At 33.4% G+C, this 24,873-nt stretch overlaps 1 protein-coding gene across 1 annotated transcript; it reads left to right on the forward strand.

Annotated features, from left to right (window-relative positions):
* Window positions 1-8,597: 8,597 nt before the first annotated feature.
* LOC149559748 (1-aminocyclopropane-1-carboxylate oxidase-like) lies at window positions 8,598-22,163 on the forward strand. The gene is made up of 5 exons (XM_089827478.1): window positions 8,598-8,666; window positions 20,128-20,366; window positions 20,491-20,634; window positions 20,980-21,234; window positions 21,479-22,163. Exons 1-5 carry the CDS (start codon window positions 8,598-8,600, stop codon window positions 22,095-22,097), a joined length of 1,326 nt encoding a protein of 441 aa, XP_089683604.1. The 3' UTR covers window positions 22,098-22,163.
* The last annotated feature ends 2,710 nt before the right edge of the window (window positions 22,164-24,873 follow it).

Raw genomic sequence — 24,873 nt, forward strand, 5'->3', positions numbered from 1 at the left:
ATGATATGTCTGTGACTGTCATGGCAAAAATTCTTTCTCTGAGCAAGTTAAGCTCTCATTTTTCACGTGCCCATTTTTCTAATTGTTTTTCAATTTAAAAAAAATTTAAAAAAAATTAAGTCAATTTTGATTATTTAAAACATTGGAAGTAGGAATCAAGTCTTAGTGTATGATGTTTAAACAACAAATTCATAATTGCTTGCCAGATATTTTCAATATTAAATTGTAAATATGCAAATTAGCAAGTTGCAACATCACTAAACTATAGGGAGAGAATATTATGTTGCACACACAATATTTAGATGTCCTAATTTCTTAGGGGCAAGTGTTAAAGCAATTTTCTTATATTCATATTTTGATGGTAAGGATACATTAGTTTCAGAATATGTTTTATTGTATATGAAGAGAACTTATAAAGTATGATTTATGCTATGTAGTTTTTCAAGTTGTATTTGTTAATTATCAAATAATGAAAGATCAAACTAAAATATTTAATTCTTAATTTTTTTTTAGAAATTTGAACATAGATTTTTACAATGAGAACGTAATGCTTCGACCAATCAAACTCAACTGCTTGAACTAAATTCATAATTATTGACAACATAAAAATCATTTATATATAATGAACCATGAATAAATAGTAATGAATGTTTAAAACATAAGTTATATATAATGAAAATAAAATGACATCTTTCTATAATTAATAAATTGTTTATATATAATGAGTATTATATTGACTATCATAAATGAATCAAGCATCATTTATATCTAATGGATAATATAAAAGATAAAAATTTGATTATAGTAAATGTACAATCATGGATATGCAAATAAATTCTTGTAAACTACTAATTATTAACTCTAGGTAGATAGTAAACTATTCAAAATTTAAAATATCTTAAATTATCATATAACTTTTTAAGTATTTATAATATTAAAAATTTAACATATTTACGAAATATACCAAAGTAGAGGTCACTAGAGGGGATGGAGACCATAGGTATAAGGTGTTGGCAAGAGATCATAGTTAATAGGAAGATGCCATGAAGATTAAAAATTAGGAGGTGGAAAGGTTGGAGAGGTCGATTGTTGACCTGATAAAACACAAACTTGGAGGATAAGTTTGAAAAGATTGTTAGTTTCTCGATCTGTGTTATGCACTCATTGACCACTACCCTCTATCTCATGTAGACTAACAAGGATGGTGCAACCGATGACAAGGAGGTGGAGACTACTCGCTCGCTATACAGCTTCCTAGCTGATGATTGACTTCACCTACTCTTGGAGATCCTAAGGATCTAGTGACTGGTTACCTTGTAATGTCCCCATCTTTTTAGCATCTAAGTGGAGTTCTTAGCCTTGACATTCTCCAAAGGCTAAGTGGATAAATAAGGAGAAAAGGATTAAATTAATTTATTATAAAGTCATTAAATTAAAATACAAAAAGGTGACTTTATATTTAATTAATTTAATTTTCTAGAGAGTGCACTAATTATTGGAAAGGGGAAAGCTTCTAGAGAGTGCAATTAATTAATATTTTATTTCCTTCTAGAAGGGTAAAGGAAAAGAATAAATAGAGGTGAGGGATTCATTGATTATCATCCGATTATTGCGAATTGCATTTGATAAGAACTTGGGAGAAGAAAAAAAGGTTTCTAATTTCAGTTAGCCATTGGACAACATCAACTCTTTAGTGTTGCAACCATTTGAGGTGGTGAAATATCCACTAAATTTGGTATTCAGGAGAGCCTCATTCTGGAGTTCTATTTGTGCTTAAATTGGAGAATAAGTTGGAATTTTCTATAGTAGCTGTTATAGTATGCATGCATGATCTCATGCTATAAGTATTTATGTTTGATTCATTTCCATTCTTGGGAATATCTATTATCAAGTTCCTCTTGCAACTAATAGTAGTTATCATTGTAATTTCTAAGCATATGATTTTGTTGTGATAATTCATAATCAAATTTTGGTATTACTGTAGTCATTATTGTAAGCCCATGAGAATGAATTCAATAAAGGAGATACATGTCGCATACCATTTTTTTGATGAAATGTCCATATAATAGCATATATGATCAGCATAATACTTGTATGTCAATTGTTGGTCAAAATGTTAGTTAGTTGTAGGTATGCACTTCATATCTAGTTTCCATGTATATGCATTGAAAAATACCAAAAGAACTGCACTTGCATATTAGTTAATTATAAGAGGAATTGTAATATCATTTGTGAACATTCTAAATTTCTTAGCATTGAAAGCTAGCATACAACTATTTGACAATATTCCTTGAGCGTAAATCAATCAGTTTGGGCAAGGGATATTACATTGATACTAGAGCTTGGTGTAAAGTGTTTGACGAAATGTCAAACAATTGAAGTATAAAAGATTTTGGTGTTTGAAGAAGTTATAACCTATTGGGGTTATTACATTGGTATCAAAGTGGTTTCCTACCATCCTGTGGTATGGGGAAGTTATTTTATTTTCAAATTTGCTATTGAATTTGGAGTGACCAGCACTCTAGCATTTTGTAGCCATGGACAAACATAGGAGGATTGGCAGTTCTAGAAGTCGTTAGAGTAATGATGAAGTTAGCATGAAGATGAATGCTTTGCAAGAGAGTATAAAGAAACTTAAGCTTCATCAATAGAGATTGGAAAAGAGCTTATTAGATCTAGAGATAATTGAGAGGGAAACAAGGTATATGGTTTCTACCTTTAGAAGGCTGACATCAAGGTTGCAGGGAAGGAAGCTTTTATTTTCCCCAACAAGAATCTCTAATACAGATGTACCTATATTTAGTGCAACACATACTAGTCCTATTTGTAGTGTTGACAATGGACTTAGCACCACTAAGCTTCAGCAGGAGGTAGTCACTTCCTCAAGTGGGACCGAGAGTCAAGAGTCTAGAATTGAGGCTTTGTCAAGAGATGTCAATGTAGGTAGTATGGACACATCTAATGATCCATTTGATGATGTTATGAGATGTATGGGCTATGACACCCCTTGTCAAAAATTGGGTGATGAATCTAAGGATGTTTTGGATGGGTGGAAGGATCAATGCTTACAAGATCTCACTATTGAGGTGGAAGCTGAGACATGTGAGGAGATTGATACGGCAAGGGCTTCCATTTCTTTAGATGAGGAGTTGGTTCATTTTTTTTGTTGTGGCAGTTAGTGATGTTCCTATGTCCATATATTTTGATGTGGCTACACCTATTGTTGATACAGTTGGCATGAATGCATATGGTTCACCTATAGCTACATATTTTTCAATGCATTCTTTTGATGCTTAGGATTTCAATCCAATATATATTATTTGGGTGGATACAGGGAAGAAGAGGTTTCATAGATCTTCTATGAAATTTTCTTTTGGTGACATTCTGACTTCTACATCATCAACTCAAGTTTTGGGTGCTAGGCTATAGGACATGTGGTTGGTCTTGATGATGCTGGTTTGGAGTTGGTTTGGTGTCCATAGGGATTTCACATACTACTTCATTTTGGATCCAGGTGGAGGTTAGAGTTCATTGTGTTGCTGGATTGCTTGAGGACAAGTAATTTTAGGGAGGGTGGATTGTAATGTCCCCATATTTTTAGCATCTTAGTGAAGTTCTTAGCCTTGACACTCTCTGAAGGAAAAGTGGAGAAATGAGGAGAAATTGATTAAATTGATTTCTTATAAAGTCATTAAATTTAAATTAAAAAGGTGACTTTATAATTAATTAATTTAATTTTCTAGAGACTGCATTAATTATTGGAAAGGGAGAAGCTTCTAGAGAATGCAATTAATTAATATTTTATTTTCTTCTAGAAGGGTGAAGGAAAAGAATAAATAGAGGTGAGAGCTTCATTGTTTATCATCCAATTATTGTGAATTGCATTTGATAAGAACTTGGGAGAAAAAACTAAGGTTTCTAATTTCAGTCAACCATTGGAGAATGTCAACTCTTCAATGACGTGCAACCATTTGAGGTGGTGAAATATCTATTGAATTTGGTATTTGGGAGAGCTTCATTCTAGAGTTCTATTTGTGCTTAAATTGGAGAATAAGTTGGAATAAGATTTGCTACAATGGCTGCTACAGTACGCATGCATGATGTCACACTACAATATTTATGTTTGATTCATTTCCATTCTTGTGCATCACTATTACGATGTTCCTCTTGCAACTATTGGTAGTTATCATTGTAATTTCTAAGCATTTGATTTTGTTGAGATAATTCAGAATCAGATTTTGGTATTATTGTAGTCATTATTGTAAGCCCACGAGAATGAATTCAATAAAGGAGATACACATTGCATACCATTTGTTTGATGAAATGTCCATCTAACAGCATATATGATCAGCATAATAGTCATATGTCAATTATTTGTCAAAATGTTAGTTGGTTGTAAGTATGCATTTCATATCTAGTTTCCACGAATATGCATTGAAAAATACCAAAAGAATTGCACTTTCATATTAGTTCATTGTAAGAGGCATTGTAATATCATTTGTGAACATTTTGAATTTCTTAGCATTGAAAGGCAACATACAAGTGTTTGACAATATTCCTTGAGCTAAAATCAGTCAGTTTAGGCAAGGGATATTATATTGGTATTAGAGCTTGGTTGCAAAGTGTTTGACGAAATGTCAAACAACTAAAGTATAAAATATTTTGGTGTTTAAATAAGTTATAAACTATTGGGGTTATTACATACCTCCTGCTAGTGTGCTACCTATTCACTTTTTTGCTTATGGTAGTTAGTTACTTACTTGGCATTTGGGGTCTTCGTGGTTTTTTATGCTAGACTATTTAAAATGGCCGACTTGCATGTGATGGCCATGTTTATGTAAAGTATTAATACTTTCATGGTCTTTAGCAATACTTATTTTACTATCATGCTTATTGGTGGTTTTTTGATATTAAGAAATGGGACTGGGTAATCTCAAGGTAATGATTACCTCCAACTGATCTTCTGTCAATTTTTTTCTCTATTATGGGCTAGCCCTCGTTTTACTTGCTTATTAATTTAAAAAATATTTGATATGTTAATTAAAAATGATAAAATATGGTCTCAAAAAAGCATGAAGATCATGATTTGATAAAATTGATAAATTCTTTTTTATTTTATAGTGCTTGTGTTGGAAGGGTGTATCAAGAGTACAAAATATCTAAATCTATTGATAAAGAATGATGAACATGTATCTATATTTTTTTATTTACTTGTATGTGGATGATTCAATCACAATAAGAAGTTTTATATATTTAATTGATGAAATCAGCAATATTCATTGAAAGCATTTGAAATGAAGAATCTTGAAAAAATGCATTATTATTTAAGAATTGAAGTTTGAAGAGAAGATGGTAAGACTTTGAACACTCAAACTAATTATAGAAATATTTTGGTCAAACAATCTAATATGCAAGATTGTAAAAAACCATGTACCCCATTAAAAAATATGTAGGTCCTCTTGTGATAGTGATACTTTAGAAGACAACTGAAACCTTTATAGGTATATGGAGGAATTTTAATCTACTTGAAAATTAAAAAACCTGATATTTCATACTCTATCAACATAATTTGCTAGTTCATGGATAACTCTATTGAGGCTCATTGGAAAGTAGCAAAGAGAGTTATCGGTTATCTACAATGTACCATTAAAATTTTGAATTGAATAGACTAACTATTTAAATGTCGCTTAGTGTTGGAAACAAAATTCACCATAGTGTAGTAAACTTTTAAAACAAACATGTTATATTGCACACTTAGAAAGATCCACATATTACCATCTATTGACATAGTGTGCATTTTGACCACTAGCTTCAGTTTGATCTGTCAAAGTCTCCACTTGGACAACATGTTGTTGGCAAAATGTTCAATGCTCCTCTCAAGATTCATGACTAGGGATTAACTACCTCTTATGCCCTATAAGTTGAGCAGTTATATGAGGAACTGGGAGATCAGTCTTTAAGTGCAACAACAAGCCTACTCTAACAAGTGGTATCAACACTTGGTTATAGGTTTGAATCCTCAAACCATTAGGTAATGCTCATGGTGATATTGTTGACAAACTATAGAGCTCCCTTTAGGATTCATGAGAAGGACTTGCTGCCTCTTGTGTCCTATAAGTTTAGTGGTTGTATCAGGCACTAACAAAAAAATATTTTGGTGCAATGAAATCCTCACTATAACACACATGTCTTATGTTCTAGGTGCTACAATGATAGGACTACGGTAGATGGTAAATGTCTAAGACACTAGATAATCAGAAAACAATGTGGTTTATCTTGTGCTCTCAAAATTTGACCTTGATTATCATGAATCTATTTTGATATGTAAAGTTAGATTTTTACGACATAGACCTAATATATTATAGAATATTGTGTAGAGGTATATTTAAGGAGCTTGTGAGTTTAATTAGTGAATACATTATCCTATTCCAAACCCATTGTTATAAACAATTAATAAAGGGATATATTGAAGATAATATTTGGAAATATGTGTAAATGGCCTATATGATGAGACACATTTGAATCATTTATTTTGTGATGTGAATATCAGGATTTAACTGTGTGATTTTGAGTCAAACTCGATGACCCATATTTCATGAGTAGTGATTCAACATGAATCCATCTCTCATGAGAATAAATGGAACACTTAGCACTCATTGGATCTAGGTGATGCTCACAGGGGTGAAGCACCGGGACTTCCCGGGAGGTCACCCATCCCAGTACTACTCCAGCCTGAGCGCGCTTAACTACGGAGTTTCCTCCACAGTTAAACCCAAAGCTTGCAACCCCATTTGCAAAACCTTCACCAAGTGTTGGGGTCATCGAGTTTGACTCAAAATCACACAGTTAAATCCTGATATTCACATCACAATTTGACTAGCTGTGGAAATCATGTCCTACTTATCAATTGATGAGCTTAAGGGGCTTTCTAATGAATGGTTCATAAGGCACAACACTTGGTGAAGGTTTTGCAAATGGGGTTGCAAGCTTTGGGTTTAACTGTGGAGGAAACTCCGTAGTTAAGCGCGCTCAGGCTGGAGTAGTACTGGGATGGGTGACCTCCCGGGAAGTCCCGGTGCTTCACCCCTGTGAGCATCACCTAGATCCAATGAGTGCTAAGTGTTCCATTTATTCTCATGAGAGATGGATTCATGTTGAATCACTACTCATGAAATATGGGTCATCGAGTTTGACTCAAAATCACACAGTTAAATCCTGATATTCACATCACAATTTGACTAGCTGTGGAAATCATGTCCTACTTATCATTTATTTTCTTTTAGAATTGATACATGGTATAGTTATTCTTTTATAGGATACTTGCATTCATATTTAGTGTACATTTAAGAGCATAATGGATGTCTTTAAATTATAAAGTTTGGCATACGACACATCACATGAAATGCATGTGCTAGGGTGACCTAAAATGACTAGTGATGGTGATAGATTTATAATATGTGGGATACTGCCAAACTAGCTTCTGAAATTGTGATTGACCTCTCCTTTAGGGGCCCCCTTCAATATCAAATACTAATGGGAAAAATAAGTCACCTTTGTCTATTTAATACTTTGACTCTAGGAATTAAGCCTTTGTCCTCTAAAACCATTACTCAAAATAAGACAAAGGGTACAAGATATCTTTGAAATAGACAAGGGTATATCAATGAGGAGAGAATAGTTTTGAGCTTATGTATGGGATATGAATAAGCACACTTTAGTTTAATACCTATAAGACCTATGAGTGTCATCCTTAGACTATAAGTTACCTTTATATAAAGAAAAGTAAGATCTTAACATTGATTAACTATGAGCAACTATGAACTATAGAATTTGTAAAAGAATCTAAAATGAGATTGTATAATTGCCAAATATATAAAATGAATCATATCACATACTACATGTTCCGTGAATATTTCATATTACATAGATTGTCCAAAACTATCAAGGCCTTCAAGGTGAAGATGTCTTAAGAGAAATAAATATGAACATATCTTTAGCTAGATGATCAAGGGCTACAATAGTCGAAATCATCGTTAGTGGCGTTGCAAACTACTATCTAAATATATCATAAGAATAAAGCTCAAATTGAATGTTTAAATTATTGACAATATCTCGTGGGCGGCTTCGTGCCCATTTCTACAGAAATTCAAACGACACATGGAGAAACGTTGAAAACGAAAGCTTGACTCGGTGAGAAAATGAAATTTTGCCGTGTTAGTCACAGTCGGCAGATCATGATGCTTCTCTCAGACTAAAAAACAAATATATCTTCAATTAAAGTACGTCAACATACAAATTCAATTAGAGTACAGTCCTAAAAATCAAGAATCCTAATCAAACAACAATTAGATTTAGCCGTATGATTGGAAGTATAACTGATACGCACAACAATTTTGACTTCTTGGTCCAATCCTGAATCATATCATGAACAGTGAATTGAATTCTTATAAGTATTCTCACACGTGAATTGAATTCTTTAATGACATATAAATAGGGTCTCAGTGTTGCGCATATTACCAAGTGTTCATCTATCTTCCCAGTTGTGAAAATTTATTTAGTATTTGATTGTCTTAAGATTTTCCAAGAGGAATTCAGAAATGGGTATTCCAGTGATTGATGTGGCGAAGATTGATGGAGGAGAGAGGAAAGCCATTAGGTCCCGTTTGGTTGGGGAAGATGAATTTTCCTCATAACCAGGTTATCTGATAACCAGGTTTTCGAAAACCTGGTTATGTATTTTAGGAAGATAGTTGGACCGTTTGGTTGACACGGAAGATGAATTTTCAAATCCATATTCTGCGTTTGGTTGCCAATTTAGAAATTGGAATTGGAACAGAATATGACTAGGAATATCTTTTTGTTGCGTTTGGTTGTTCATTTTCTAATTGGAATTGGAATTTGATGTAAATTTTTTTAATCTTATTTAATTAGTGAAACACAAGGATTAGAATGAGTAAAGTATTAATATTTATGATTTAATTTATTTATAATTAGACTACATTATTATTATTATTTATTCTTGAATATTCACAGTTTTATTTTGTTAGTCAATAATAAATAAAATGATTATTATTTTTTATTTTAATTCTATTTATTAGCAAAGAAAAGTAAAAAATAATCATACATGCAACCATTTGTACGAAGTTATTTTTTGTCCCATTGTTGAAAATTGTGATCATATATATTATATATTTTTGAAAAATTGTGTAAGACAAATTTATCGTCGAATTGAATTTATTGTCAAGTTCATCCGAACTTCATAATTGTCGAACTCGAATTGAAACTTGAACCTTGTGACTTAGCCGCTAAATATGTGTGTTTGTGTCCTCTCTCTATCCCTCCCTATATTTGTGTTCATCCACGTGATTTGGTAGAAGGATTGGACACAATAAATGTTGTTTATGGAGATGAATTATTGCCTACACTATATGAGAATTCTCGCATCTCTTAAGACTAGTTGCCGACACAGAGAGGGATTGTGAGGCATGTTGTGGCTCTTGGTCGGTATCTTCAGAATCCATTGGCCATGGTTGCAACATTATATAGTCTTGGCAAAGAAATATTATCATTGAAGCTTCATTCACTGGAACATTTCCTTACTCCAGATGAAAAGTATGAAGCTGTTGAGCAGGTAATAGTTACAACAACCAACTGTAGAGGCTATGAAGCCACTTGTCTTTATAAATGCTATTGGTTTTTTTAAGGGTTAGAGGGAATGGACAAGCAGCATCCGAAAACCATGTTATGGATCCATTGGATGATACTAGAATTCATCCAAAGTCATATGAATTTGCCAAGAAAATGGCTAAGGACATATATTGTGAAGAAGCTGGACATGATATAGATGATATGGATGAGGAAACACAAGAAATGGTTGTTGAGCATGTCAAAAATATCCTGATCTGTTAAATGCCCTTGATATTGATGAATATGCTAGAAGTGTGGAGCAATGGACATCCAATAAAAAGAAGGAAACCCTTGCTGACATAAAGAGTGAATTGTTACATGGATTTCAGGATTTGAGATCGCCATATAAAGAGCCATCCCAGGATGAGGAATTTTATCTGCTGACTGGAGAAAATGAAGAGACCCTATTAATGGAAAAAATTGTCCCCGCAGAGTCCAAAATCATCGTATAATTTGTGATCTGGAATCAAGCTTGACATGAATAATATTGAAAGAGGAGCTTTCTGATGATCTAGATATAGATCCTTTAGAAAAAATTGCAGAAGGCAACATCCTTACCTGTTGGGTGAAAACTATGACAAAAGTGAAGTACCTAGTTGAGTTAACTTGCAAAGAGAGTTCACTAAAGAATGATAACTATCAGGGTGCATAGGATAAGGATAAGGAGGTTAAGGATCCATATTTTGCGGAAGAGGATTCCATTTCACGAAGTGAACAAGAGAATGAAACCATTAAGTTCCTAATAGATAAAGAGCCAGGGGAGAGTATTATCCGTCCATGCTTGAAAGGGCCTACTCACTTGATTCTAACACTGAATATTTTCAATGGAGTTTATGCACACAAGGATATTGTGGAGGGAGGAAAAGACCAAAAGGATTTTGCTAGCTATCTTCGACTTGGAAAATACTTTCAATTGGGGAGGAGACATTTGAAGATCTTGATGAGGTCATAGACAGATATATATTCAAGAGAGGATAAGATATTTCAGTATTTCATTCTACTGTTTGGTGAGTCATAAAACACACATCAATAGACACCTTTCTACAGATGCAGGAACACACAAGCTCCTCTCTCTCTCTCTCACTCTCTCCCTCTGTCCCTCCATCCCCCCTTCTTATCCCGCACTCTCTGCCCCTCTATGTATCTCTCCCTTTTAATAAATTTATTAAGTTAGTTAATTATTCAACAAAATATGCAACTAAATTTTATGTGAAATATTATATAGGAAAAAATATACCATTTTACATTCACATACATTAAACATTTGATGAGAACTTTAACAAGAAAAATGATGCTTTGTTAATAATTGCTCTTAAAAAATGTGGAATTTTGGCAACATAGATTTTACATGCAATTTAAAAAAAAAGATCATGAAAATCATTAATCATATAAATCATATTTTAACATCATGAAATTCTAATAATGATTTTCACATAATTACTACAATATGAAAACTTGCTAACTTGATAGAACAATATCCATGATTTGATGGTGGTGTGAAAACACACCGTTAAACACAAAAACACTGAGAAATCCACGATGTATGCCTTTATGCCCCACATTCGACGACACACCGTTACATACAAAAACACTGAGAAATCCATGATGTATGCCCTTATGCCCCACATTCGACGGCAACCCTCTCATGCTGCTCAATCTTCCCATTACTATTTGTGTTGTTAGATGGTCAATCCTGCATATATGAACTAAACATGCTTGAAAAATTAAAACCTGATTATTTTTTTAATGGAATACACCAAGGAGTGGCATCAGAAATATTGATCGTTTACAAACACAGTAAACAATCATCTGATAGCTCATTTTTTATCAGCATGTGTGGTCTTGCAATATTAGCAAATCAAGAGCAATAAAAAAATACAAGACAAAGACACTTTATCAATACCGTTGACAATCTTGTCAAGAAGCACGTACATAGGAAACCAAACTGTGGAAAAAAAATAAAAAATTTAAAAAATATCCAAGCAAATTAGGAATATACATATAACATGGGACATAATCATGACTGTACAATCATCTACCAAAAATCCTCAATACTTTTGATAATCTTGTCAATGAAAACATACATAGGAAATCAAATAGGGAGCAAAAGACAAAAAAATAAAAACATATGCAAGAAAATTAGGACTATAGATATAACATAGGATAGAATCATGAACTATACAATCATCTAGCAAATCACATTTCTATATGCTTTCAAGTTCTACAATTGAGCATTCATCATTTGCCACTCCTTGTGTATTCCACGTATGTATGGTTCAAATATAACTCTAATTAACAATGCAATGAACAACTATACCAAACGTTTACGAGATCATAAACTACGTGTTGTGAGAGATCAATGCAATACCATTAAACAAAGCCAACTAACCCTGTAGAATTATTTCACATGCCAATCGTGTGAATGCCAATGAAATGAACAACTAAACTATGTACTGACCAATGCCAATCATGTCAATGAAATGAATGACTAAACTATGCATATATCAAGTATGTATACATACGTACATACATGCGTGAACATACATATGCACAGACATACATATATACGCACATACATACATACATACACATGTACATACATGTGTACATACATACGCACCTACATACATACATACACACATACATACATACATGCTTAGCAAAATAGAAAAAAAGTGCTCAGTAATGATTTCCAATATAGTGTTGTGACAGATCAATGCAATACCATTACACAAAGCCAATTAACCATCTGGAATGACTTCACATGCCAATCGTGCGAATGCCAATGAAATGAACAACTATCCTGCATATTGACCAATGCCAATCATGTCAATAAAATGGATGACTAAACTATGCATAGATCAAGTTTGTATACTTACGTACATACATGTGTGTACATACATATGCACATACATACATGCATATGTACATACATGTGTGTACATACATACATACACATATACATACATACATGCTTAGCAAAATAGTAAAAATGTGCTCAGTAATGAGTTCTAGTATAGTGTTGTGAGAGATCAATGCAATGCATAGATCAAGTATGTATACATGCGTACATACATGTGTGTACATACATATGCACATAATACATACATATGTACGTACATACATACATGTGTGTACATACATATTGTTTGTTTCAAATCTGTTTAGCAAAATAGTCAATATGTGCTCACTAATGAATTCCAATATAGTGTTGTGACAGATCAATACCACTGAAATGGACAACTAAACTTTGTAACAGTTTCTTGCCAGTAATGAGTTCTAGTATAGTGTTGTGAGAGATGAATGCAATACCATATAAATAGAGCCAATTCATAAGCTATGTATAGATCAATGGCAATCATGGCTTTTATCTAGACATAATCAATATGTGCTCAATATGTGCTCAATAATGAAATTTACAAGTATATCACTAGCTTTTATCTATACATAGCTGACCTATACATAGTTTATCATGGTTCTATTTCTATCTGCTATTTGCTTAGCATAGTCAATAGATGTGGTAACTATTTGTTTCAAATCTATTTAGAAAAATAGTCAATATGTGCTCACTAATAAATTCTAGTATGGTGCTATGAGAGATCAATACCAGTGAAATGAACAATTAAACTTTGTAATAGTGTCTAGCTGTTTGTGTCAAATCTGTTTAGCAAAATAGTCAATATGTACTTAATAATGAATTCCAGTATGTGCTCACGTGATTACTTGTATATATCATAATGTCAATCATAATAGAAAAACATGGCAATTATGCTTTTATCTATACATAGTTTACCTATACATAGTTTATCATGGTTCAAATCTGTTTAGCAAAACAATCCAATATATGCTGTAACAGTTTGTTTAGAATCTGTTTAACAAAATAGTAAATATATGCTCACTAATGACTTCCAGTATAGTGTTGTGAGAGATCAATGCAATACCATTAATCAAAGTGAATCATGCCAATGAAATGAATAACTAAACTATGGATATATCAAGTATGTATAGATCCATGTAAAATCATTCAACATACTTATGATGTCATAAACTATGTACAGATCAATGCAATACCATTAAACACAGTCAACTCATAAACTATGTATGGATACATGGAAGATCAATGGCAATCATGGCTTTTATCTATACATAGTTGACATATACATAGTTTATCATGGTTCAAATCTGTTTAGCAAAACAATCCAATACATGTTGTAACAGTTTGTTTAGAATCTATTTAACAAAATAGTAAATATATGCTCACTAATGACTCCCAGTATAGTATTGTGAGAGATCAATGCAATACCATTAATCAAAGTGAATCATGCCAATGAAATGAACAACTAAACTATGGATATATCAAGTATGTATAGATCCATGCAAAATCACTCAACATACTTATGACATCATAAACTATGTACAAATCAATGCAATACCATTAAATGAAGCTAACTCATAAACTATGTATGGATACATGGAAGATCAATGACAATCATGGCTTTTATCTATACATAGTTGACATATACATAATTTATCATGGTTCAAATCTGTTTAGCAAAACAGTCCAATACATGCTGTAACAGTTTGTTTAGAATTTGTTTAACTAAATAGTAAATATATGCTCACTAATGACTTCTAGTATAGTGTTGTGAGAGATCAATGCAATACCATTAATCAAAGTGAATCATGCCAATGAAATGAACAACTAAACTATGGATATATCAAGTATGTATAGATCCATGCAAAATCATTCAACATACTTATGACGTCATAAACTATGTACAAATCAATGCAATACCATTAAACACAGCCAACACATAAACTATGTATGGATACATGGAAGATCAATGACAATCATGGGTTTTATCTATACATAATTTATCATGGTTCAAATCCATTTAGCAAAACAGTCCAATACATGCTGTAACAATTTGTTTAGAATCTGTTTAACAAAATAGTAAATATATGCTCACTAATGACTTCCAGTATAGTGCTGTGAGAGATCACTAATTAAATAGTCAAAATGTGCTCAATAATGAGTTTCAATATAGTGATGTGAGATTAATATAGTTATAGTTTAGTGCTATTAGAGATTAATGCAAAACCATTGAATAGAGTAATCATGCAGCATAAGTCATTGCAATCCAGTCAGTAGCTGAAATAGCTAAATGGTACCAAATGTCATTGCAATCCACTCCACTCTCTCCACCTCATCCATCATCAATAACCCTTTGGCTCTTTCACGTTGAAGCACGAAGGTATCATGCGCTTTCACGAAAATTGCTCGACTCAGTTCAGGGACAGCTTTGAGAGCAATATATGCAGCAGTCAAAATATTATCATCTTCAGATTTATCCACTTTTACAATCTGAGGCTTAATGAGGCCATCTTTTAGTTCCTTCATAGTTTCGCATATCACATCCAATGATGCAGCCAAAGATGTCTTCTTCCTCTTTCCCCTCCTTGATGATGATGGTGGAGGAGTCCCTCTAGCACTTGCACTCGACTGATTGGAATGATATAACTCTTCATCAATATCTGGTTGGCTGTCAAGAGGTGTACCACAATTGGTATCATCCTCATCAAGCACATTAAATGCATTGTTCATAGGGTGCCCTTCTTCAGCATCAAGGGGTGTTGTAGATGCGAACCCTTCAGCAATGTCATTACCAACAATTACAGCCAACTCATTGAAATATTGGAAAGGTGACCTCTTATACATTTTTGCATTTTTGAATTCTCTCCTCTACATATAAGCATTAATAGATGGATTAGGTTGTAAGTTTTTCATTATTAAAATAAGAAGGAAAAATTTCTTCAATGAAAAGAGTACAAAGATGATCCTACCTTCAAAAGGTCATCCCACACTGAATCCTCAGCATCCATAGTTTGAGTTTCTTCATTCCAAGCTAACCCACTTGTATTTTTCAAGTCCTTCATTACTTTATATCCTACTTTCCATGTTTTTAGCTTATTCTTAAAATGATCTCGTGACAGATTTGAGTTCATCGCTGAATTGAATGTCCTCTCTATCGCAGTCCATGCCTCTTTTTTAAACCCACCTTCACCTTTTCGTCCGAGATGGACTTGTTCAAGGAGCAAGTCTAAAAACTTGCATTCCATCGATTTTTTCCACATTTTCTTCTTTGAAGAAGAAGATTTGTTGCTCACAGCGAGGGATCCATCTATATCACTCAAAGTAATGGGAGAACACATCTGTTTCACATGATCAGATCCGTCCATGCTCATCATGAGCTCGGTATATGCCATTGTGTACTCCTTCCTGTATTTCATTTAAATTTGAAATAGAAAATCTTTAACTATCAATTTGTAATACGTCATAATGGAACAAGGCTAACATATTGAATAGGTAAACGTATTACGATTTAAAGTAATCATACGACTGAAATTGAAAGTTATTGCTCTTTAAATTTAAATATAATGCAGCAAGCAGTAACATCAGAAAAATAGGATTTTCAACGAATTCATTGTTCTCTTCTTACTAGTGGGCTTATGATCTTCATCATTTGGTACTCCTTGCTGTATTTCATTTAAAATTGAAGATGATAAACTTTAAATATCATTTTTTAATACATCCTAATGCAATGAGGCTAACATTTAATAAACTTGAAAGAATTTAACTGAAGATGATACACATTTTAAGCAATAATTGATGATAACACATCAACATCAAAAAAACTACCAGTAAGACAAAATGGTGATATCAATGGCAAGTAAATAGTCATGAGCCCCATTATGAAGCATGTTATTGTACTTTCTCAATGCAAAGATGTATAATAATTGTGCTTTCTTGCATTTAAATCAATGTAATCTATATTTCAAGTTGAATTGTGTATTGCAGATATGATCAACAATTTTTGTACATAATGTAGGTGTGAAATTGAAAGTTAATGTTCTTTTTATTTAATTAGAATGTAGCAAAGACTGATATCAGAATAACGAAATCAAACACCATCATTGTATATGCATACATCAATTTAATCATATAAAGCACATTGCCTTCTAATAAATCATTTATTCTCGAGATCTATAATCTTCCCACATCCTATTTGCTATATCTTCTCGAAATTGGGCCCACTCATTTCTATCCTCCTGAGACAACCCATATGTCTCAAGTAGTGGCACCTCTATCCCATCACGATCATCTTCCTCTTCAATAGCTTCTTCCGATGGAAGGCCATCCTCTATCGTAATGAAATTGTGAAGTATGCAACATGCTAAAACAATATAGGATTGTGTCATGATATCATAAGACGTTGCATGTCTTAAGATTGGAAAACGCTGCTTTAGAATACCAAATGTACGTTCTACTGCATTTCTAAGAGAGGAGTGTCGATGGTTGAACAACTCATGTGCAGAGTTTATTGGGTTTTCTCTTGACCACTCTTTCAAGTGGTAGCGTGTACACCGATAAGGAGTGAGAAATCCAGGTGCATTTGGATATCCAGCATCCACAAGATAATATTTTCCTATATAAAGAAAGTATATTGTCAATACTTGAACCATTTAGCATAACCTTGAGTATATTAAAATGTGATTTGGCTTACCAGGGGGAACTACAAGTGGATCTGATCTGGATAGAGCTGAGGCTAGAACACGGCTATCTGCAGCAGAGCCTTCCCAACCAGCAAGGCAATACTGAAACTTACAATCAAAGGAGTAGACAACCATAACATTTTGCGATAGGTTCCCTTTTCTATCACGATATTTACCCTATATGTCGACATCAACTCGCACTAGAATATGGGTACCGTCGATGGCTCCAATGCAATCCTATGGGATATGATACACTGATCAAATGTATGCTCAAGTAATAATAAGATAAGGACAAAATTATAGACAATAAACTTGTAATAATGTGTGATTTACCTTGAAGAATGGTTCAAAATGATCCTTCCCACTAATTTCAGGAGGAGTACCTGGACTAGGTGGTATGAAGTAATCTCTGTGAAGGGCTAAGATAGCCATCAAAACCTTGTGGAAGTACCGATTGACTGTCTCTCCTGAGTGCCCAAAGTTATGGGCAATCTTGCAGTTCCTTAGATTGTGCCCAAGGGTGTGGAGGAACATCACTAGTTGTTCCTCTAACTTCAAGTGGATCGTATCTCTCAAGCTTCCTTTCAGCCTCAGAATACGAGCTAGAGAAAAGAAGGCTGCCCTACTCATCCGAATCTGATCATGACAATCCACCTCATTCGAATGAATAATGTCTCTACAAAAGAAATTTCCTTTTCTTATTCGTTTACCCATTTGACTACCTTCTCGGGCTACCAGTACTTTGGCTATGCCAACAAAAGCAAAAAGAATTGTGAGAATGCGGGTGTATGTGGTCTTCCTAACTATGCTTCCTTGGACCTCTATACTCTCCATAGGATCCATTAGTGACCTAAAATGTGGACAATTTAAACACTATCAGTTATGAAATATCAACTATCACCTATCGAGATACAACATGATTATTTGCTAGCCTCATTGCATTAAGAAGTCAATTATTTATTCAAATACAACAAGGAGTACCAACTACCAAGGATCATAAGCCCATAAAGAACAAATTAAAATGTGTCATTATACTCCATGTAATCTATCTATACCAATGAAAGCATAATATTGATTCCATTTGTCTATATGTATACACACATGTATGTATATATGTATGTGCACACACATGTATGTATGCATGTATGTATGTACACACACACACACATGTATGTATGTGTGTATGTACACACACACACATAAATGTATGTATGTATGTATGCATGTATGTACGTACACACACACACATGTATGCATGCATGTACGTAGACACACACATGTATGTATGCATGCATGTACGTACACACACAAGTATGTATGTGTGTACGTACATACACACACATGTATGTATGTACACATACACATGTACAAACTATAACTTGAATTTGGGCTTTTATGAATGTGTTTTAATAAATCGTCGGGTCTGCTGAAACTGAGGCTCGTCTTTTAGAAGATGAAAAGTAACATAGTTGGCAATAGGAATAGAGTTTCTTTCTGCATTGATCTATACATAGTTTGAAATCATGGCTTTTATCTATACATAGTTTATGACCTCATAAGTATGTTGAATGATTTTGCATGGATCAATACATACTTGATATATCCATAGTTTAGTTGTTCATTTCATTGGCATGATTCACTTTGATTAATGGTATTGCATTGATCTCTCACATCACTATACTGGAACTCATTGGACTATTTTGCTAAACAGATTTGAACCATGATAAACTATGTATAGGTCAACTATGTATGGATAAAAGCATGATTGCCATGTTTTGCTATTATGATTGGCACTATAATATATACAGGTAATCACATGATCACATACTGGAATTCATTATTGAGCACATATTGATTATGTATAGATAAAAGCCATGATTGCCATTGATCTATACATAGTTTATGATTTGGCTCTATTTAATGGTATTGCATTCATCTCTCACAGCAGTACACTAGAACTCATTACTGGCAAGAAACTGTTACAAAGTTTAGTTGTTCATTTCACTGGTATTGATCTCTCACAACACTATACTGAAAGTCATTAGTGAGCATATATTGACTATTTTGTCAAACAGATTCTAAACAAACTGTTACATCATATATTGGACTATTTTGCTAAACAGATTTGAACCATGATAAACTACGTATAGGTCAACTATGTATAGATAAAAGCCATGATTGCCATGTTTTGCTTGATTGGCACTATGATATATACAGGTAATCACATGAGCACACACTAGAATTCATTATTAAGCACATATTGAGCACATATTGATTATGTATAGATAAAAGCAATGATTGACATTGATCTATACATAATTGATTCATACATAGTTTATGACTTGACTCTATTTAATGGTATTGCATTCATCTCTCACAGCAGTATACTAGAACTCATTACTGGCAAGAAATAGTTAGAAAGTTTAGTTATTCATTTCACTGGTATTGATCTCTCACAACACTATACTAAAATTTATTAGTGAGCACAAGTTTATGACTTGGCTCTATTTAATGGTATTTCATTCATCTCTCACAACAACATACTAGAACTCATTACTGGCAAGAAATTGTTACAAAGTTTGGTTGTTCATTTCACTGGTATTGATCTCTCACAGCACTATAGTGGAATTTATTAGTGAGCACATATTGACTATTTTGCTAAACAGATTTAAAACAAACACCCAGAAACTGTTACAAAGTTTAATTTTTCATTTCACTGGTATTGATCTCTCACAGCACTATACTCGAATTTATTAGTGAGCACATATTGACTATTTTAAAAATAGATTTGAAACAAACAGTTACCACATATATTGACTAATTTAAAAATAGATTTGAAACAAACAGTTACGTTTGAATGAACCAAAAAAACTTAAAAAAATCTAGTATGCAAAGGTGGGTGTGAGAGGAGAACTGTTTACTGCCGCCGCTGTTCAAAGTGGAGAAGAGAAATCGCAAAAAATGCCACAGCCACACACCACGGCCACAGGAAACCATGGCCACAGAAAACCCACAAACCCAACAAACGCAGCAAACCAAAAACCCTCGCCTTTGCACAACAGAGCACGAAAACAATACAACCGTCATCTTCCAAAAAACCCAATTTGTTCTTCCAAAAACCTAAGGTGGATTCGGCAGACCCGACGATTTATTCAAACGCATTCATAAAAACCCAAAACCTGGTTTTCATTTCAACTTCCACCTATTTCTTGGAAGAAATTTCTTCCAATTTTCGAGCGAAATTGGCAGACGAAACTCGAAACCGGGTTATGCATTTGATGAACCAAACACCACCGTTTTCTTCCATAACCCGATTTTGGCGCTGAAAACCCTATTCCGCGCCCGGTATTCCTGTAACCAAACGGGGCCTTATGGCTCAAATCGCACAGGCTTGTGAATCTCCCAGATTTTTTCAGGTATTTATGCTTGTTTCATATGGTACAAGAAGGGTCAGCTGTTTTTATCTTTTCATTATAGTGGTAAACTAAGTTATAAGGAATCTGGATTGGAGTTGGGACTGTTCTCTTATCATCATTTTGGTATTTTTATGCTATAAAAAGGGTCAATTTTACTTATATAGATAAAACCACAACAGTAAAATGATTGTGATGATATAGCAAATTGATAAAAAGGGTCAATTTTACATATATATATATATATATATAGATAGATAGATAGAAATAATTCATTACAAGATTATGTCATTGGTGAGCTGGAATTGACTAAATTGGTTTAATTTTTGCAGATTATAAACCATGGCATTGACCACAGTCTTTTGGACAGTGTGAAAGAGGTTTGTTCAGAACAATATAAAATTAACAGAGAACAAGATTTCAAGAATTCCTCCCCAGTAAGGGCACTGAAAAAAGCCATTGAAGCTGAAGCAAAGGGAAATAATGCTGACAAGATTGAGAATTTGGACTGGGAGGACGTTTTTCAAGTCCACGAGATGAAAGAGACAAATTCTTGGCCTTCAGACCCAAAAGAATTCAAGTACGTTTAATATTCAATCAATACTAATCTATACTGGTGCGAGTGCACATTATTATAGTTGATCTTTCTATATAATTCTATTAACAATCAGCAAAGATAATCAATAGAAACAATTCATATAGTTTAACCTTAATGCATCTTATTTTCCTATAATCTGGCATAATAGAATCGGAGTAAACCCTTGTTTTCATTTAATTAAATTTAATGCAAACATCTAGCCCATTACCTTTTGCATTTTGTACAGGGATACAATTGAGGAGTTCCGCAGCCAAATATTCAATCTGATAGAGAAATTGTTGGAAATAATAAGTGAAAGCTTGGGGCTGGAGAAAGGATTTCTGAAAAGGGTATTTGCAGGGGAAGAGAAGAAGGAGAAGCCATTCTTTGGCACAAAGGTGAGCCATTATCCTCCCTGCCCAAGGCCAGATCTGATAAAGGGCATCCGTGCTCATACGGATGCGGGTGGCCTCATTATTTTGTACCAAGATGATGAGGTTCCTGGCCTTCAAGTGCTCAACAATGGCAGCTGGATTGATGTGCAACCAATGCAACACTCAATAGTTGTGAACATTGGTGATCAGATAGAAGCAGTGAGTAATGGAAAGTATAAGAGTGCATGGCATAGAATTCTCCCAACAAAGGACGGAAACCGGTTATCAGTGGCATCCTTTTATAATCCTTCATACAATGCAGTTGTGAGCCCTGCACCTCAGCCCGTTGCTCAAGCTCAAGGCAATGGGAATGCTGCTCATGAATTATCTGCGTATCCACAGTACTCATTTGGTGACTACATGAAGATTTACTCTGAACAGAAATATGAAGAAAAAGAGCCTCGTTTCAAAGCAGTGGGAAGGTTGAATTAACATTTTTTAAAGAAAATGTTAGGAAATTATGTTAGACAATAAATAAATTAGTTGTTACTTTAGTTAGGTGGGTGGATAATAAATAATAGTTCTATTAACTCAATTTATTGAATGTAATAGATACCATGATTATAATAATATTTTTTACCTTTTCTTATAATATTTTTATTTTTGCTATTATTTGTTATGTAAAATTTCAATATTGTTGGTTTACATTGGTATGAGAAAAATTTGGCTTTAGATTATGAGAGTAGTTAAGACAATGAAGATGAATTAAAAGTATACCAAGTAATATATAATAAATATATAGAAATTGTATTCAAAAATCAAATTACAAATTACATTTCATTTATCTAATTTCTACAAATTTAATTCAATATTTATTACTTTTCAGTTTTTAATTTTATTTATTATTTATTATCTATTACTCTATTGGTATCTCCTCCTTCTAATTGGACCATGGAGCTCATGAATTTGAATTTCTATGGTCACTGTTAAAAGAGAAGATATCTTTACAAATTCAAGATCAATCTATTAGTCTAAATAATTTGAACTTAAATGAATCCCAAACTAAATCTATTTTTTAATTTCACACAAGATATTTATTTTGAATATTTAAAAATAAGAAAATTACATCAATATTAGTAATTTATTTCTATAAATTTACTCTAATGTTATGAAAGAATGTCCAAATTAAAAATGATATTTTCATTAACTTTTTGTTAGTGAAAAATAGAAGAACACACCATTCATGATATTACTATCATGATTCTCACAAATGAACTTGCTTCAAAAATCTCTAACTAGAGGAGAGTCTCCAAGCCATCTATCTTCCCAAAATCTATGAGTAGATGGGGAACCTCCTAAAATAAACTCGTAACCCTTCCTTCCTAGAGAAAGATAATTTTTTTTGGGACAAGAACTCTTGAGGGACTTCAGTGTTAAGTTGGCCTATTTTAGTAATATCGATGAGGGAGGCTTCATGGAAAAATAATATGTTTGGTAGTTTCATCTCCTTCCTAAGATTAATTTCTTTTAGTGATGTGTTATGCACAATAGTATACTCAGGATTGATAATATTTAGAGGAGTGGCTTCTAGATGGTTAATCAATGTGTGTTTTGTAGTATTGATGAAGAGACTATCCCTCACCTCCTAATTCATTGCTCCTACTCTATTCAAACTTTAAAGAAGTTTTTTATTAGGTGGGGATTTCTTGGGTCTTGAATAGTAATGCTCAATAATTCATTTTGGGTTGGAGTGTCCCTCCCACCACCCCCTAATTAAGTTGTCATGGAAATATATACCCCCTTATATCTATTAGAATATATGGAAAGAATGTAACAACCATATATTTAGGGATAAATTAACCCCCCTAGAGGTAGTCTTCAAAGCAACTATGGTCCTTATTAGAGAGTGTACTCTGAATTGTAAATAGAGACCTCCCTCCCACACTCTAGCAAATGATGGGTAGGATTGTGGAATATATCTCATCTAGTGGAAAGAATGGACAACACGAAGGTCCATATAAGAAAGGGTACTAGATGAAACTCACACCCCCAGTTTTGGTGAAAACTCAAATTTTATGAATCAACAAGAAATAATAGAGGGCAGCTAGAGGGATTATACATGATGAAAAAGGGAATCGCGTTAGGGGTTACATGAGCAACTGCGCTAAAATTTCTAGCAATGAGGCAGAAGCAATGGAGCTTCCCTAAGGGCTGGAGATTTCTTGCACTATGAGAATTCAAAACCTTGTGGTGGAAGGTGACTCCATAGTGGTCATTGAGGAAATTAAGGGGTTTTAAAAGATGAGATAGCATGTCATGTCAATAATAAGGGATACATAAATACTATTAAATAGGTTTGAAATTAAAATCTAGCATGTGTATCATGAAGGGAACCAAGTGGTGGACAACCTAGTGGGGTATGAACATGGAGTTTTTGGTAAAGAATTTATAGGTTTTGAAGGGCCCTTGAAACTTTGTACAAAATATCTTAGAGATTAAACATTAAGCCCACAAGACAAAATAGAACAAAAGAGGGACAAAGCCAACAAACAAACAAGACAATAACAAAAGGATAGCACTGCAACCACAAAAATAGGAAACACAAAATGAATAGTACAAACCAGGAAAACAAAGGGAGTTAACCCATTTTCTTCATCAGCTTTGTTGTCCACTCCTTAAGCTTTCCAATATTCTCAATTGCCTCCATGATCTAGCTGATATCAAAAGTGGTAGTCGTATCCATCTTTCTAGTATTAGCCTTGGTCCTTTTCCTAGTCCCCTCTTTATTCTCAGTAGCAACACCTTAGTCCTCATGAACAACAATAATATCCTTCTCCCCAATAGAGTGTTCAACTTTATTGAAATCTTAGGATCTTGATGTCCTTTTTGGAAGCTTTGAGAATGTTATAGCTCTAATCAATGATATTTTTCAAAGAATTATGAATGTTGTTGACCTTGTTATCTAATTATAGGATATTTTCTTCCATCTTATAGAAATTCATCATGTTCATCACAACACCCATGATGGTGTTATCCTTATCTCTAGCTTCAAAATTGTTATGGCCAACTCCCCTAGCCTCCACACTAGTCATCTATCATTTAGCTTGATTATTTAATGGAAAATATACTTAACTTACCTAAAGTTATCTAGAAAACTATTCCTTGGCATTATTAACAACATCAATGATGAGAAGATCTATGGATGCGAAGAGATGGATTAATGAGTTCTTGAAGATCTACTCTACTAAATTTAACTTCCCCAACCATG

This window comes from Cupressus sempervirens, chromosome 4 (genome assembly GCF_028749045.1).
Source record: "Cupressus sempervirens isolate cs-2001-9-10 chromosome 4, ASM2874904v1, whole genome shotgun sequence".
NCBI lineage: Eukaryota > Viridiplantae > Streptophyta > Pinopsida > Cupressales > Cupressaceae > Cupressus > Cupressus sempervirens.